General features: G+C 41.6%; 2 protein-coding genes across 3 annotated transcripts in view; one reads left to right on the top strand and one right to left on the bottom strand.

Annotated features, from left to right (window-relative positions):
- On the bottom strand, positions 1–8,477 carry DTX3L (deltex E3 ubiquitin ligase 3L). Its single transcript, XM_030019173.2, has 5 exons — positions 8,235–8,477; positions 7,683–7,903; positions 3,599–5,134; positions 2,635–2,852; positions 1–1,037 (listed from the first exon to the last, which is right to left on the bottom strand). The coding sequence occupies exons 1-5, from the start codon at positions 8,407–8,409 to the stop codon at positions 968–970; spliced, it is 2,220 nt and encodes a 739-aa protein (XP_029875033.1). The 5' UTR covers positions 8,410–8,477; the 3' UTR covers positions 1–967.
- PARP9 (poly(ADP-ribose) polymerase family member 9) overlaps positions 8,432–18,032 on the top strand; it is an 11,618-nt gene continuing 2,017 nt past the window's right edge. The window contains exons 1-9 of one of the 2 annotated variants that reach the window (XM_030019172.2): positions 8,432–8,545; positions 9,003–9,042; positions 10,494–11,326; positions 12,739–12,966; positions 13,046–13,264; positions 14,507–14,582; positions 15,044–15,418; positions 16,195–16,343; positions 17,783–17,957. In XM_030019172.2, the coding sequence (XP_029875032.1) occupies positions 8,531–8,545; positions 9,003–9,042; positions 10,494–11,326; positions 12,739–12,966; positions 13,046–13,264; positions 14,507–14,582; positions 15,044–15,418; positions 16,195–16,343; positions 17,783–17,957 (2,110 nt within the window). In that variant the 5' untranslated portion in view covers positions 8,432–8,530. Of the gene's footprint in view, positions 8,546–9,002; positions 9,043–9,092; positions 9,268–10,493; positions 11,327–12,738; positions 12,967–13,045; positions 13,265–14,506; positions 14,583–15,043; positions 15,419–16,194; positions 16,344–17,782; positions 17,958–18,032 lie in introns of those variants that run through there. The other variant, XM_041124081.1, reaches the window with a different exon arrangement.

Genomic DNA, 18,032 nt, shown 5'->3' on the forward strand with positions numbered 1-18,032 from the left:
TATCTTTATATTTTATTTATTAGTTATATTCGGTAGTCTAACAATTTTTCTTTAACTCACTAACAATTATGGCTGCATTAAGTGAAAGCTATGTTTCACACTACCACAGAGGTAATTAGCAGGCTATTTAGACAGTGCAGAGTAACAACAAAATATCTTTATAACACGATTTAAACCATATATAGATATGGTTTTTATACATATATACGGGAAGCAATGGGAAGAATATAGTTTTATAGTTGCAAAGCTGACTTAAAGGTTGTATTTAAGCTTAAGCATGATGGAAGGCTATCAGAGATGGCCACAGACACTGTTACTTTCCATTTGCTCCAATGTGGCTCTGAGCACTCAGCACTTTCACGGGGTTAAAAACACAGCAGCATCCATGTACCCCCTCATACATAATCCATGCTAATTTCACGTTTAAAACCCAAACCACTAATGCCATTTCTGCCCTGAAAAGGAAAAGAAGCAAAAGATGATACTATAACAGCTGCATAAAAATTTTCCAGCAGATGGGTTACATGATGCTATCCATGATGACAGACATAATAACACAAAGCTAAAGTAAGTATTTGATCGAATGGAAGCTAGTAGTGGATCTATTGGTTTTGGTGGTCAGACTGAAGACTTGTGGGAAAAAGCGCAGATCAGATTCACTGGTAAAAAAAGATACACAATTTAATACTCGACAAGTGCAACGAGTACTGATGCTGCACTCACAAGACCCAAATTCTGTAAAGGTTACTCATAGCGGGAAACATTAGTCAAGGAAGTAAATGATGTGTAAAAAAAAACATGTATTTTTTGATGAAAAAAGATTACTTTTCTTAGCTGACTGCAAAATACAAGCGACTTAAGTACAGCAGTTGAACAAAGTAACTTCTTTCTTCTTAGTGCTTAAATAGTAAATTAACTGCTACATGTTCAGTTATTACACTTAAGAGCTGGTGGTTGATAAATTTCTTTATTCAATTCCTCTTGCTTTCAATTCTGATCGAACCCGCTTCAAATAATCAGGATCAGGGTAACCAAAACTAGGAGAAGAGGAAAAGAATTTGGGGTTACTTCTGCAATGAACCACTCGACAGTTCTACAGAACCTTCTCATCAAAATCCCTTAAAACACTTTACAAATTGCATGCACTTCTTACTTTATAGAGAAAACAGACCCTATTTTGCACGTCAGAGAGGCAGTACAGACAGGGTAAATCTAAAAACTTAAGAAAAGGAGCTGCTGAATTTCGTTGTCCAAACTGACATTAAGAACTTGATTTACAAAGCTGCCTGCTGTGTCACTTGAAAATGATAGAGTGCTTGGGTATGCATCTTTCTGAAAATCAGATCCAAAGCGTATCCAAGTAAGCATTCAAAACACAAATATAATGGCACCTCCGGATTCTAAGTAGCGCATCACCAAAAGTGTGTATGAAGCAAGCGATAACTGGGGAGAGCATTTGGGCAGAGGCGGGGATAAAGTAAAACTCATACTTTTTGCTCTTTTCTGATCCTAGCCTGGGAAGGAGGATCTAGATACAAATCTTTAGAGCTTGCAGGAAGACACCTGCCCCTGAAAGGACTGTTCCAAGCATCCTTTTTGTCTCTGTAAGATTTTTTCCAGGAGCCAAACAGTTTACTGATATAATCTCTAGTTAATCATACCTTTAAGAACGGTCAATTGTATGTGCATTAAGGGGTGGAACGTAGTGATCCTGACCGGAAGACCATTATACATTGAGGAGTTAGTGATCCACGTAACAGTTAACTGGGGCAGGCTGAGGCCTGTGCCGTGCCGTGCTGTGCTGTGCTGCACCGTGCTGCACGCACGGCATGGCCTTCAGGCCTGCGTTGTGCTGTGCTCATCCCCTGGCTGCATGACAGACTCAGCCAGCTCACTCCAAGAGAGGCGCTGCAAGCAGCTCCCACTCAGTAACGGTGATTATGCCACCTGCATGTCCTTGCCTTTATCTAGAAGTGCAGCAAGTCCTCAAGAAATGCTGAATAGAGTTGTCTTCTCCTAAGAAAATCCTGTAATAGCTCGAATGACCAAAATGGGGTAACCCTTTCAATGGACGGGTTTGGCACAGCATCCTGTGCTCTGGTCAGAGGCCCACTGAATGCTGTGCAACCCGGGGTTCCTAGCATCTAAAAGGACATAACCATATCTATACTACAATCTCTTCCTTCTTGCTGTTAGCTCTAATAAGCAGAATTTCAAATCATATTTTACAGAGTCTGAGTGCTCTCTTTACTGGGGTAATGGACCAGGACCTCTTGGTGCAAAACAGCAGGTAACACAAGACTCCACGATCAGGAGTCCAACCTTAGCCGCTATCAAGAGCTTGCTGTCCTGTCCTGTACTAGAAGTAGTTTCTAATCAGAGCAGTTATTAACTGAGTAGGTGCTTTACACAACTCACTGGTGAATGAGTGGCCTGAGGAGCAACAGAAGAATAAACTCATGCTTGTTCCAAATGTCCAAATTGGTGAAGGTGATTCAAGTGTGGATCCATAGAGCATTCCACAATTGCTTTGTTAGTGACAAAATCTGAAAGCTCTAATGTGGAAAATATTCAGGGTAGCCTTCCTGACACATCTGAGTAGCAATACAATTACATAAAGAGAAGACTACTTACTTCGCAGGTCCTCCAGTTGTAGAAGTTTTGTGGTGAATATCATTCCATGTGATAACATCTTTTGCACCAGTAGTACGTGACTGCCCCACTGTAAAAATCAATTTTTGGTTAAAGGCTCTTTTGAGGAGCTGCAGAATTTCTCGCCCTTCCTTATTGTCAGGTAAATACGCTCTTCGAGAAGTTGCACAATAAGGTTTCCCTGGGTTTGGATGGTTGCCCTGTTTTGTAGAAAAACAAAACAAAACCACATTGTATATCATAAACGCTTTGAAAGCATGAAAATTACACATCCCAGCTTTCGCAATACTTTTTACCCTGTCTGATTCAGAAGGACATAGCATGACTGACGACTGATTTTGAGGTGGTTTTTCTCTCATTAGACAATTTCTTTCATATAAGTTTCATTCACATTTTCTTGTCATCACTCATGCATCCATTGTTATTTTTAAATTTGTTTTTTCCTCTTTGCTCTCCAAAATGCACATCACCCCACCCTTGACTTTTTAATTTATCCCATTTTCAGTCCTAGTGTCATGACTTTACACACATAGCATAAGCTGATTTCTATCCTGGAAAGCTTATAAGACAGTTTGCTATTCATTTTTGTCCATTGGCGTCAGCAGCTAGGAGAATGTCTCAGAGAATCCTCATCATACTCGCAAGATTTTGTTTATATGATATCACTCCATAGATTTCAGTTCAGTTACTCCCAGTGTACAAATTTGAGACAGGTAGCTCTGTCCTCGTGCATATAAAATGGAGGGCTACTATTTGACTGTTTAATTCCTACCATATTACTTTATCGCACCCAAAAATACTGAATTAAATACTTGCAGATTTGTACAGAAGAAAGAAATGTCTCTCCTGGACATGCACTAAAATGATGGAAAAATAGTTAATTTTATACTCAGTATTGGTTTTGTTGTGGGAAAAATATCTTTTATGAATCTGTAAATATACTTACGGTTTGAATACCACTGTGCATACTATAGGTAATCTCAATAGTACCACACTTGGGATAACCAGGAAGAGCCGAAGACACTGTTCTAGTTGACATTGTTCCCTCTGGTTGGTCTCCTTTCACGAGACCATAGACGGTATTACAAACAGGACAAGTTTGCTTATAAGTCATGGCCTGGTCGATGCAACTTTTGCAAAATGCATGATTACACTTTCTCAGTATTTCTTTATTATTAATTCTCTCCATGCAAATCGGACACACATCTTTGTCTTCTTCTGTCTTTGCCTTAGACTGTTCTTTAGAAGAAAGATCATTCTTTTGCCTGCTGTTGTCTTTCTTCTCAGATGCTCCTGTAGCTTCTTGATAGCTGAGATCAGAGGACAGTGGTGTCCTATTTTTAGTTTGTGTTGAGTCTTCAGTGATAAGGTTCATAATGTGCTTTTCAGCGGCATAAAGATATTTTGGTAAACCACTTAAGATGAATTTGTCTTCCTTCTTCGTGAGTTTTACATGCAGATCTTCTAATAGTTTTCCATCAAGTAGCATATTTAATCTTTCATTCTGATCTTTTGAAAGCTTCAAGCTGATCAGTTTTTCTCTTAGCATTGCAAAGGCACTCTGAAATGCATTGATGAAACTTTCAGCAGCATGTGAAGACATATCAGAAGTTTTGATCCTAGGCCTAAACATTATAACCATCTTCTGGCCATGTGAACTGTCTTTCTTTTCTATTACTGTATCAAATTTGTCTTTAATGTCTTCAATTTCTTTGCTTAATATTGTTTCCAGCAGTTTATAAACAGAAGCATCAACTTCAATTCCATTCCTGTATTTGTACCATTCAGATGATATTTTCATATTCTTTTCAGCTTGACTGTTCTCACCTTCCTCTGCTAGAAATTTTTTGGCAGCTAAAATCTCACTGGCTGGACCACGGAGTAGCAACTGATTCCCTTCCTCTTTGGCAAGAAGATTATTATACCTAGCATTTAATTTTGTTATTGTCTCATTTAATGTGTAACTGTTTGTTACGGGAATTTTTTCCTGTTTCAGATCTTCTACACTTTTCTGAAAAGTTCTGATAAAAAAGTCATTAGCTCTTTGTATTGATGGAGGACTTTTATCAGAAGTGAAGCATACTGATGTGGTTCCATTGTTATGATCTTTACTTCTTATACACACTCCAAAATGTTCATGTAGTACTTTGATTTGTTCTTTGCAGGCATGACTGAAATATTCATAGAGAGCTGACGGAACTGTAAGCTCATGCATTTCTTCAGTATTCAGACCACTTTCATCTTTCAAACCATTCTTACTTTCAGAATGTGAAAAATCATGGTTTGGGTCATTGCCTGCAAGGATATCCTTAAAGTAGCGATAAGCTTTTTCAATATCTGTAAAATCTCCTGTCAGTTTCTCAGAGCCATCAACATCAGGATTTCCTTCTCTTTTTAAATTTGGACATATAATGGTAATTTTTTCTCTTTGCTGTTCAGTGAACATACTGGTATTCAAAGTTGCAGATACTGTAAGAAAGATCTGAAAAGAAGACAAGAAGATATCAATATTTGTTTTTCCTGAGGTTCTCTGCTTGCTGCTTTTATATTTTGAGTATTTGTACATCTCAGTAGGGCCAGAGTACTACAGACACATTTGCACACAGTGTTTCTTTATGTCGTGTATACTGACATTCCACACATGTAAGTAAAGCAATCTGCTTCTAAGAAGCGAAAATGAAATTTGTTAATGTCATCAGCATTGCAGGAACAAAGACAGTAATTTTGCTACTTAGTTTGAGACTGTGACTAGTACCCTCTGCTTCTGACCTCTGGTAACATGGTTAGCATAACTAACGCCATTTTATAAGGCAAACGGCCATTCTCTGTGACTGAGCTGCTCACGTATTAGTCCCTTTTCCCCTCATTATCAGGCCCTGAAGGTCCTGTGCACCAAGTAGATGAAGCAAACAGATTTCTTCTTCCCCTCCCTATCATCCTCAAGGTTCCTGGGCACCAGGCCAACTACTCCCCTCCTTAACGGCCTTGAAGGTCCCAGGCACCCTGCCAACCAGGTGGTGATGACCCCATCACAGAACAGGGAAGCTTAACAGCATGCGGAGTGCTGTCTACAAAATCAAGCAGTTACAAGTCCTAAGTGGGAACCTGGACTGCATCCGCTGCTGGACAGCGAGACCCGTGATCCCTCGGTGGCCGGGGACACCTCCACCATCCTCTGAGGACTGAGTGAATGACTCACATTCTTTTATGTGTTTTTCAAGTTTAGATTATGATTGTTATATTGATACAGCAAGCCAAGTCTTAAGATTTGACGTGATCTGCAGAAGGTCCAGGTGATTAGAAACCATAAACTAAGCTGTGCTATAAAATTCAGTGCTATGCTGTCCTGGTTTTGGCTGGGACAGAGTTAATTTTCTTTCTAGTAGCTGGTATAGTGCTGTTTCAGGTTCAGTATGAAAAGAATGCAGATAACACACTGACGTTTTCAGTTGTCCCTAAGTAGTGTTTAGACTAAGTCAAGGATTTTTCAGCTTCTCATGCTCAGCCAGCAAGAAGGCTGGAGGGGCACAAGAAGTTGGGAGGGCACACAGCCAGGGCAGCTGCCCCAAACTGGCCAAAGGGGTATTCCATACCATGTGACGTCATGCCCAGTATATAAACTGGGGGGAGTGGGGCTGGGAGGGACTGCCACTCAGGAACTAACTGTGCATCACATGGTGAGTGGTGAGCAATTGCATTGTGCATCACTTGTTTTGTATATTTCAATCCTTTTATTATTATTGTCAACTTATTATTGTTATTATTATCATTATTAGTTTCTTCCTTTCTGTTCTATTAAACTGTTCTTATCTCAACCCACGAGTTTTACCTTTTTTCCCCGATTCTCTCCCCCATCCCACTGGGTAGGGGGGGATTGAGTGAGTGGCTGCGTGGTGCTTAGTTACAGTCTGGGGTTAAACCACGACAAACGCTACTTATAAAATTGTACTACACTGGTTCTGCTTGTAGAAATCCTGTGCTGTTCTGATCATTAATTCTATGCTATGATAATCATAAAATCCTGTTTAAAAAAAATAAAGCTTTAATTGTAACTACAACTTAGTGTCATCATCATTCTGCCAAGGATCCCCAAAAGAACCTGTCTGTCCCCTTACTGTCGGGTGACTGAGACACAACATGTTTTAACAGCACATATAAATGATATTACATTGCTCTTTAATTAGACTTTCTAGTTTTCTCTTACTATCTTCCCTTAAAAAAATGCCAAAAGTCATGCTTTAGCAACTCAGGGTTAAGGTAGAAAAGAGGATTCTGGAAAATGGTAACAAATATGTTCACATCTCTACTTTGCACAGGCAGAAGGATAAGGAAATTTGCAGTATAGCGCTACAGATGGCAGATAACCACTACGTTAGCACATGCTATACCTCAAAAGCTACATCTATGCTACTATGCAAAACAGGGTAAACCCTCTGGGCCAGATACCAGTGTCTTGGTAGAGCCACATCCACATCACGTAACACATAGCCTGGCTCTTCCCCATGTCCCTAACACACAGCTGATCTTTTCTTTTCTGCATATCTTTTAGTTCAAAGTGTCTGAAATAATGTTTGCTGTGCTACATCCCATCAGAGCAGATTTTTTTAACACTGAGGTAAGGGATGGAAGTAGTCAGGGCTGTTTGAAGGTGCAAAACATGCTGAAGTAGTGTTAGAGGTTTGCGTAGCAGGAAGGGATGCAAATCTCATACAGTTCTTCCACCTTTTGGGAGCAGTCCTTGGTGTATACTATCCCCCGAAACCTGCCAGGGTGCCTCTTTGGGGAGTAGTGGGTGGCATGTGCCAAAGCCATGCTGGAGAACGTGCTGCCTGTTAACATATGTGGATGACCTGTGTGGTCCAGCGCTCAAAAGTCGCTCCTTGCCCCCATTTTTTTGACTAAGACAATGTAACTGACATTTGCTTGGCATGAAATATTGGGGCGCAACACAAAGCAATGCAAAGGACTCGTGGAACGAAAAGCGAGGCAGGTTGTGCAGTAACTGCTTGTTACTTCTCTTCCCGATGTACCTTTTTGGTAAGGACTTCTCTTGCCGTGTCTCCGTGGCCTTTGGCCGCCTGCTGCTCCTGCTGAGGTGGGGAAGAGCTGGAAGGGACGGGGTAGCTGGGGGAGGCCTGCTCTGTGAACTGGCTCTTGCTCAGGTCCCCTTCTCCCGGCTGGATGACTATCTTCAGGCGTCTGGCACCGATTTCCAAGACGTGATCCGTGCGGGATTCCACGCTCTTCTTATCTGCAGTAACGTGGGGACAGGCAGGTAAGTCCGATAAGGTTACCTGAAAACTTGATGGCTACAAGCGGCCGCAGAGACCACCTGCCCATTGCCTGCCCGACCACTGCGCAGGGGAGGAAGATGGTGCCCTGGGCGGCCATTTGCCGCCCCCTCACAGGGCTGCGGGACCCGCGTGCGAACAGCCCCCCCCCCTCCCCGCCCCGGGCACCTGGGGCTCAACCGCCCCCTCATCCCCTCAGTGCCGGCGGCGGGGGCACGCCGAGCCGCGGGCCCCGCCGCCCGCAGAGCCGCACCGCCCGCCCGCCCCAGCCCCTCTCCCCCGAGCCCGTACCTCGCTCCTGCTGGAACTGCACCCAGTAGGTGCCGGGCTCGGGGCCCACCCGCACCTCGCACTCGCCGCCCCCCGACCGCTTCCCTGACTGGAAGTAGCTCTGGAGCTTGAGCATCGGCTTCTCGCCGGCGTCGGGCGCGGGGCAGAGCCGCACCAGCACCGGCGCCGCCGCCATGATGCCTGCCTGTGCCCGCTTTCGCTTTCGTTTCCCGCTCGGGGCCGCGGGTCCCCGCCCCGGTCCCTGCTCCAGCCTCCGGCGCTGAAGGGGAGACGGCCGCGCCTCGCCGCTCCGGTTAATGGGGATCTTTCAGGTAAGAGAGCGGGGCGGAGGCGGAGGGGAGAGCCCGGGGGGCCGCGGCTGGCCCTCCGCTGGGCAGCAGCTCCCTCACGGGACCGGGGAGCTGCGGCTGGAAGTGCCCCAGCGCGACGGGACGGGCCGGGCTCTGCGGGGCTTCGCGCACCCCGCGGCCAAGGGGCTTTAGGCGCCGGGGAGAGACAAAAGTGCTGTTCTCTGAGGTAAAGCCTCCCGCCCTCTCACCACCCGCAGGTCAGCCGGAGCTAGAGGAAGCTGTGGGTAACTTCACCCGCGGTGGTCCGGTGGCTGCAATTTCAGCTCCGAGTAGCGTTTTAAATATCAGGAAACTTCCTACAAATTTGGGGGAAGGCGGTGCCGCCTGTTTCGCTTGCAACAGAACTGCTCCTGTAGGAGCGCGGCCCGTCAGGTAGTAACGCGTGTGTATTTTCTCTTTCCCGTTTTTTTTACAATAGAGTTACAGTCCAGGGACCTTGGAAGAGAAGAGCGGTTTAGGTAAGCCTCTCATCTAGCCATCTGCAAAGTGTATTCCTGTATTTAAGATGAAAATTGCCAGCTGCAGCCAGCAAACTGGAAAACATCAGTGTGGAATAGCCAAAAGCAACACGAAATGTGTCAATTAGACACGGTTATGAATCAACATTATTATTCATTACTTCCACAGGATTTGCTTGCATTTCTCTTTTAAAAGTAAGAGCTCAGAGGTGTTTTGATGAATCAGTGTGTATACTTTATAAGTGCAAAATGTTAGACTCTCTTTTTTTTAGAAGCAGGTAGCATACCCTGGAGGAAAATTTGATTAAACTCATACAAATTGATTTACACTAATTAACATAACTACTGCATATAGTACTGCTGACATCTGCCAGGAGAGGGCTGTATAGCCATAATGATAACATACAAACTGTCCCACTCTTTACCATTATTTTTGCTCCCTAAAAAAAGTAGTTTAAAAAGCACTTCTGAATTCATAAGTTCTGTACAAAGAAAGAACTTGCTTGTGGGCTTTAAGTGCAGACCAAAGAAGGGCCACAGAGTCAAAGACAAAGCTTATCATGAGATCTCTGTGGCACAATTAAATGAACACATCGGCAAGTGTTCCTCTGCTGATATGGCTGTGAGTCACTGACTCTGCAAAGGCTTGGGGTACTCACCCTTGGACCTTGCTGGAAATCAGTAACAAAATACTAAGAACGCCCTGGAGAGGGCAGAGGCAGGCTTCAGCCCTCTCAGCAAAACAAGCTCAGAGAGGGAGAAGTGGTGTTTTCTGCCTTTACAAGCATTTTGAAGCCCTGATTATGGCATGGCTTTTCACATTTGCTTTCTCAGCTGGAGTTTTAGTGGCAAATGCAGCACACCATCATGGTGGCACTGCAGCCAGCATCTGTTTCAAAGACATTCCTCTCACACTTGTCAGCTCCTTTTTGCTCCTTCTCACCATTTATTCTCAGCCCATTCAGCTGTGCTGCTGCACCAGTCTTTGAGGTTAGTGCTCTAAATCAAATTAAGTTTTGTGGTGTGGTTTTGTGGGTTTTTTTTAATTCAGTTTATGTCATTGATTCATTTAAGAATATGTCCCCAACAATGGTTGTGCCAGTCTAATGGTGGGGAAAATAAACAGTAGGAAAGAGAAAGAAAGAACAAGTAGCAGGAGGAGACACATCTTAACCAAGCTTCCTCCTCAGGTAAACAGCAAAACAAACCCAAACCCTCAAGTCACTACAGGCACAGTGATACTGTTATTGTCATCTTTTAGTGCCTTTCTTTGCTTAGTTGGGCTTTCTAAGCCTATGAAAAGGGGAGAGAGAAGATCAGACTATGCCAAAAAATATTGGTACGTAATGACAGTAGGATAAAATTGAGAGGTATAAACCACACTTCTATATAAAAAGCAATGTTTTGACAGTAGTATGTTGGATTTCACTTTATATTATTCTGTATCCTAGGGCCAAGCATGGTAATGGATGAGGACAGCTTGATGATCCCCATCAATAAAGATGCCTATGAAGTTCTTGAGAAAAGAAAGGACTGTCTAAGTAATCTCATTTACAGAAAGTTTGCTTGTACATTGACCTTCAAAAGTACAAAATGCACTGCTGAAGTATACAGGAAAAAACTAAAGCAGGGAATTGACATTTGTGTTTGTAAGGATGATCTCACAAGACACAAGGCTGATGCTTTGGTCAATGCAGCCAATGAATGGCTAGATCATGGAGGAGGCCTTGCTTTAGCCCTTGTGAATGCTGGAGGGCCAGAAATACAAGAGGAAAGCAATCTTCATATTCAAAGGCATGGGAAACTCACAGCTGGCAAAATAGCTGTGACAGGTGGAGGGAAGCTTCCTTGTAAGAAGATAATTCATGCAGTTGGTCCAAGGTGGACTATTTATGAAAAGGAAAGGTGTTGTGACCTACTTCAGGAAGCTATTGTGAATGTTCTGAAGTACGTTAGTGCTCCAGAAAACACTATAAAGTCTGTGGCTATCCCAGCAGTCAGTTCAGGTATTTTTGGCTTCCCGCTCCATTTGTGTGCTCAAGTGATTGTAATGGCCATAAGGGAATTTGTTGAGGCAAGTCCACCAAGCTGTCTCAGGGAAATCCGCCTAGTGAACATTTATGAGCCTACAGTCGCAGAAATGAAGAAGGCCTGTGAAGAGATTCTGGGTGATACCAGTTCACTTCAGGAAACACTTTCAGTTACACCAAGCCAGCCTTCAGCTTTCATCAAATATGAAGGCATTCGCTTGCGCCTCGTAAGAGGACTCCTTGAAGAGCAGAAGGTAAGTGTGTCCCGTAATATGTTGGACACGGAGTTGCCTCCAACTCTTTGCAGGATTTGGAGCCCAAGAGTTCACATGTTGTATCGGTCCACTAACTAGTTATCTTCTCTGCCTGATAAGAATTTACAAATGGTAAATAAATTATAGTGGTAAGGAGTTGGGTTTTTTTCTAAATGGGTATTAAATCTTAGAATGTTTTTATTTCTTTTTTGTATACATTCTGTTATGGTATAATAGGAAGCAGGTACAGATTGGATGATTAATAATAATATATCCCTATGTTAATGTTTATCTTCTTAAAACATCATGGGAGTTCACATTTTGTCATGCATTCCCTATAAGTCTACTCTTATTTTTTGCCTTGCTTTTTTTCGTATAATTTATGTTCTCGTAGATACCACTACTGGAGTTACTCAGCAAACACTGAAACAGCTGAAAATAACTTATAGAGACAATGTGCACCTTACCTTTAAACAGTGCATCATTTAAATTGATTCATTTAACTTTTTAGCTAGAAAATCTGGTGCAAAATATATGAGCTTAGTCATAGGAATCCAACAGAGCTCTTGGACTGGAAGCTACATCACAGGAATGGCATTTGCTTTTAGCAAATACTGTATCTTAAAAAAAGTCTTAACTTTTAAAGGAGTATCTTAATTGAACAGGAGTTCCATTTTTTTTCACCTGAGAGCAAAGGATCACAAAGTTGACATTGTGGGGAATTTTATTAACCAATTCTACAGCACTGAAAGATACCACATGCTTTCAAGACTATGAGCAGAATATGCTCCAAAGTCTTGTATCTTTAGATAATCTTCAGCAATTTAAGTTAGAACAATTACTGCTGTTATCAGCATTCTGTAAACAAGTGTTTTGCATTTTACATATTTAATTTGAAATACAGAAGACCTACTACAGGAATCTGCTGTTTCCACTGGGAATTGGAGGCAACCATAGCTTTGCAGTCCCCCTGTGTGCACTAACCCCATTAGTTAGGTGATGAGCGCTTGCTACCCTAACATGGGGAGCATCTGTGTGGGCTGCGATAGCAGACATAGCCATAGTTCTCTCCTGCTCATTGATAATTGGCTGCAGAATTGCATTTGATAAGACGCCTATGTGTCAGTTCTATAGTTGTGGTAATAATTCTGTTGAATACACCCTGATGACTTGAACAGGTCTTATGCATGCTGTTGGTTTCTGAAAAAAATGAGTGCATCTACTGCAACTAGAAGGTGCATACTTTGATGCATTCCAGCACTGCCCTTAGTAGTAAGTAGTAAGAGAATCTTTCAAACAGCTGATCTGCTGCAGTCAAAAGAATTGTTCCTAGAAAGAGTGCTCTCTATAGTAGCAAAGCTTGCAAATAGTAAACCTGAAGTATACTGAAACTTTGCACTCTTTTCTTTCAGACTACAGTTATCATTAATTCTGTGTCTGTGAATGGCGAGCCTTACACTCCAGTTTCAAGAGGACTGCTGCAAAAAGCGGGTTCAGCTCTTCAATATGAACTTACGTCTCGTCTTAGACATTCTTTTTCTTACGAGGAAGTCATAATAACAAAAGGGTATAATCTGCCCTGTGAGTTTGTACTGCACATTGTATGGCCGCAATACAGCCACAGGGTGTTACTGTGTGAGGTGATGATCAGTTAAATTGGATTATAATTGATTTTCATGTTGAGTGATGTGAGGATTAAAACACTTGTTTTTCCTGCAGGCATTCAAAGCTGCAGTGACAAGATGCCTGCATTACTTTTGGGACTGGCCACCTCTCTCAGTTTCTTTTCCAGCAAATGAGATTTGGTTGTTAAAGCTGCCTGTTGATATAGTGGCAGAGATCATGATTGAAGCAGTTTTAAATTTTGCCAGCGCATACCCTGGGAAGAAGTTAGAAGTGCAGTTTGTCTTTTGCCCAGATGACCAGAATGCCTATGAGGTAACAAATTTGTTAACTACCAATAAGGAAAACCCAAGTCTGTAAAAATATTCCCACAGATGACTACAAATTAAGATAATCTGAATTCTGTACTACTTATAACATTTGTGAGCAGCAGGTCCCTTTATGAAACTATTTGTCTTATTAAGTCTCATTAACAGTTTTTTTTACAAATCTCTGTTTTCACTAAACCAGAAGTCTTCACCCTGTGGTCTGATAATAAGGGGAGGGAGCTCTGAAATTCTCATGATGGTCAGCAAATTTGTAAGAAAGAGTCTACTCTTAACTCATTAGGGAATAAACTTACTCCTCCTCAGAAAATTTCTTTAACCAGTTTTTTTTTTTTGTATGAAGTTCCTAGGGCAAAATACTATCAACACATTATATGACCTAACATGATAGAAGGGTTGCAAGCAGACAGTGGATAATTTCAACTGCAGTGTGCCATTTTCCACCTTTCGAATATTTGGCTGATGTGATTAATACACAACTATTTTGGATAGCCATCTATTACAAAAGTACAGAGTTTGCTTTTGTTCCCATTAACTTCGACCATCCATTCTTTCAACGGGTACAAGAACTAGGTGGAGGGGGGTTGGAACTAGATGATCTTTAAGGTCCCTTCCAACCCAAACCATTCTATGGTCCTAAGATCAGATCCATGTTCTGTAACAGTCCCAGAAACTCTGAAGGAAGCTGTATAACACCTATGTGCTCATCACTTAATCCCTTGATAATCAGGGCACAGCAGAAACTCTTTTTGCTGAAAAAAGAAGGAAAGGCAATTTGCCAGATGCCAAATCCACTGCCTAGCAGAGCAGCGCTTCTCAGAGGCTTTCCATGCGTGATCATGAAGAGGAGCTTTGGGGTAAAGGCAGGGGAGTAGTCTGGGTTTTAAAACTGAGTAAGGATTCATCAGCATTAAACTGCAAGCAATGAATACCTTTATCTGCTGTGGCTCTATGAGTTCCGGATATGCCACAACCACAAAGACGTGGTAAAGGTGCCATTCAGCGTGTAAGGTATCTTACCTTAGGAGATGTAGAACACAAATGCACTTGATATTGTCAGGAATAAAATTTCGGGAAAAGTTGACAAATGTCAGCTGTTGACGATTTCAGAATTTGGGTGGGGGGGTGGTAACTACAGCTGTAAACTGCTTATCTAACAGAGTTTTGAAGAGACAAATTGCTTATTTGACAACAGAGATTGCAAACTGCTCCTAAACTTTTCTCTTTCAAGGTTTTCCAGAGAAAATTTTATTCAGCAGCACACAAACTGGAAAAAAAGCAGTATTACAACAGAAGTGATCATTTGAGTAAGTAATGAACAGAAGGGGCATTTCAAGTAAATGAGCACTCCAGATTTGAGAATCTGAAATCACATCCCTTTAAAAAAAACTTATTATTTGTGTCTTCGGGAAAGGGGGAGGGAAAAATGTGTGAGTGCTTTGCATTTTTACATTAATAGGAATGGAACCGGGCAGTCCCTTGTAAGATTTTTTTCAAACATAAAAATCGTCAGTCCCTAACTTGTTGAAAGTTATTTAGTAGAAGGCAAATGAACTGCAGGGGGGTGGGGGGGGGGTGGTCCTGGAAACCTTACCTTCTGGTATCTAATTTCTTTTTTCTGAGCATACCAGAAGAGTAGCATGTTGCCTTGCACTGTACATCTTGGATTACATGTAGGAATTTGTGACAGCACTTCAAAGCCCTTCACTCTTCCAATGCACTTGTATTAAAAAAAAAAACAACCAACCAAAAAAAAACTTTCTTCTAGGTACAGAGTCAGGCAGTCAAAGCGTAAAAGAGACTGCAAATAATGAACCAGCTATTGAACTTAAAGGGAACTCACGTACGGCATTGGAAGCAGCAGAATCATGGATCAAAAGCGTGGTACAAATTCAGGAAAGTCACAATGCTATTATTGAAAACAACTACATTTTTAGCCTCGGTAAAAATGAGTTTGCAGAACTATCTCGAGAGCAGCATTCTAGTGTATGTATATGGGAAGAAGTGAGAGATGGAAAAGCAAGACTGGAATTTCAGGGCCCTCCTGATGCTGTGACTGATGCAGTGCTCACAGCTGAAAAACTACTGCTTCGTGTGCAAGAGAAGATTACAGACAAACAAGAGGAACTGCTGTACTTAATGGGTATGTAAAGTAAATAAGTGACTAATTAAATGAACAAGTGCCTAAATAAGGTCAAGTATGAAGCAATATATATCTATGTATTGCTAAGAGTGGACAGAATTGCATTCAGTTCACACACATACTGAGCATTGCTTTAATTACCAATATTACTGTCCTTTTATCATATGAGCCCCTGAAAGACCATTTGTTAGCTTTGGTTACTCACTTGGCAATATTCCCAGCAGAGCACAGTTTATACAGGGGTTGGCTGTTTTTGTACAGCCAGCTCCAGTACAGCTTAAAATTAAAGCCTGGCCACTGGAGACTTAGAAAATTTGCACTTAATTAACATATACCTTTGCTGAGCTCTTTTGCTAACTACAGCTGGACCACTGTTGCAGGACCCACCAATGGACTTGTTCTGCAGAGTCCTTGACTTTCATTAAGAGTTGATAGAACTAGTGGCATTACAAAAGCTACTGAGTGATCAACTTTTCCTTGTGTTTGTATAGTCGTTCAATATAGATACCGTTATATGAAAGTTGGGCTGTGAAGAGATGTAATGGAGAAGATAAATTGCTTTTCTTTGGTTCCCTCTCTGTCTGGTTTTCTTTAATAAATGTAGAAAAAATTAATAATCAGTCCCTCTGAATATTAGCCTCTGGCATCACTTTGGAGAATATTTAACATTCTTTCTTCTTAACTAAACTACCAAACTACAGTATTGGATCCCTCCTCCTTGCCTTTGCTTCAGTTATTATGATATATGAAAATTTTACTCCCTTATTTGTATCCAGGCCAACCAGAAGCAGGTCAGCTTTCAGAAGGACACCTTCACAAGACAAATACTACTAAACGTGTTGAGATTTCACTGGTGGAGTCACACCTTCAGGAGTTTAAAGACAGACAGAAACAGTTTGAAAAAGCTGGGCTTCATGTTCTCAAGGTAAAGAGGGTATTCATGGAAAAGCTAAATCTCAGCTGATACAGTTGAACATGTTTAACATGCTTAAAAAACTCAGATAAACTACTTCAATATATTGCTTTTAAAAATTAAGATCAAATCAGCCTAATCCTTAAAACAGATGTAGTCTTTAAAATACTTTTTATTAGGAGTAAACATAATCACTCAAATAATCACTCAAAAAGTGTGGTTAAATTCTGAGAAGTCCTTTAACTGTACTGTATATTCTGTCTCTTATTTCATGCTTCAAATGTTCCTTTATAGGACTCTAGAAAAATATGAGATTGGTACGTTAGAATGAGTACAATATTCCAGGACACTAATGCAGTGTCTCTGTCGTCTTCTTGTGAGCTTGACACCAAAAATTAGCAACTGAATTTGTCAGAGTTATGATCTGATTAGTAGCGTGTTGAAGCTGGGATCTTGCTTGGATATCAGTGCTTTACGGAATGGGAGGAGGATGAGGCTGTGTAACACAGAGAAATACAGAAGTTTGTAAACAGGGATTTGTGTGCCTAGTAGTAAGAGCAGGTAACTGGAAACCAGACTGCCACGTGCCAAACTGCCTTTCATACAAGAAAGGTATTTAACTTTGAAATAATAGCAAATACCAATCAGATGACAGCAAGTGCTTCTTGATATGCAGAACTGAAGACTTTGTCGAGTCTCAATGCAAAAGCTACATCAGAATTTGAAAGAATACTGCACTGAGGATCGGTCATAGCTCAGTTAAATTACTTTTACAAGAGCAGAAGCTTGATCATGCTTCAGCACCTGCTTGTTTTTATCTAAGCAGTCAGAAGTCTGGCATGAGCAGGTTGCTAGAGAAGAGGCCTTGCAGGCCCCTGGTACTGACTTTTGCCATAGCAACTGTGACTAGCCCACTGGTAGAGTCAGGTATGCCAGCGAGAGCTGCCGAGTAGCCAATTTGCCTGAAGTTCTGTGTGGTGTTATGCTGCATGCAGCCATGCTTTTGAGAGACAAGCTAACGTAAAGCCCCTCTTATCTGTAGACCTTTTTTTGCCTTGAGAGCTGTAAAATTTTGATCAATCAAGAGCTGAGGTTCTCCATGCCTTACAGGACACTTTCAGTTCTTTACAAGATTAAGCCGTAAGCACCCACACAGCTTATTCTCACATACATATAGTTGATACTCAATCTGTTCAGCACAACTCAAGTACTGGAAATCAGTACACTAGGATATATTCCCACTGATTTCAATGAGAGGCATGGGATAGTGGTATGGTTCTTTTCCTGTGGATCAGTTGCACACTTCAGATACCTTAACCACTACACGGTCAATGCATATAAGCTGAATCAAATGTTCTTGCATTGAAGAACATAGCCATAACAAGAGCACCCATGGACTTCATGGATGTTGGTCTCCATTTGCTTATACTACGCTATTATTTATGTTACAGATTGAAAAGATACATAATCCTCTTTTATCTGCTGCATTCCAACAAATGAAAAAAAAAATAGAGGAAAACCAAGGTACCTCCAAAATAACCCACAAGTTGTACCAGCATGTTCCTGCTCAGTTCTGTAGCTCAGTGTGCCAAACTGGATTTCACAGGATGTATTCTCCACCAACAGGTAATAACTTGCTTTGGCATCTTTAATCAAAATGAACAGTGACTGACTGCTAAAGTTGGATTAAAATCAGAAAAA

This window comes from Aquila chrysaetos, chromosome 6, assembly GCF_900496995.4.
Source record: "Aquila chrysaetos chrysaetos chromosome 6, bAquChr1.4, whole genome shotgun sequence".
Lineage (NCBI taxonomy): Eukaryota > Metazoa > Chordata > Aves > Accipitriformes > Accipitridae > Aquila > Aquila chrysaetos.

Bases quoted from the DNA above. Each gene is read 5' to 3' on its own strand.
- DTX3L (XM_030019173.2), bottom strand. From the start codon at position 8,409: ATGGCGGCGGCGCCGGTGCTGGTGCGGCTCTGCCCCGCGCCCGACGCC. The intron at 5,135-7,682 runs GTACATCGGGAA...TCTTCTTTTCAG, and splicing joins GAGAAGTCCTTACCAAAAAG to ATCTTTCTTACAGTATCTGC. The intron at 2,853-3,598 runs GTAAGTATATTT...TCTACAAAACAG, and splicing joins TGCACAGTGGTATTCAAACC to GGCAACCATCCAAACCCAGG.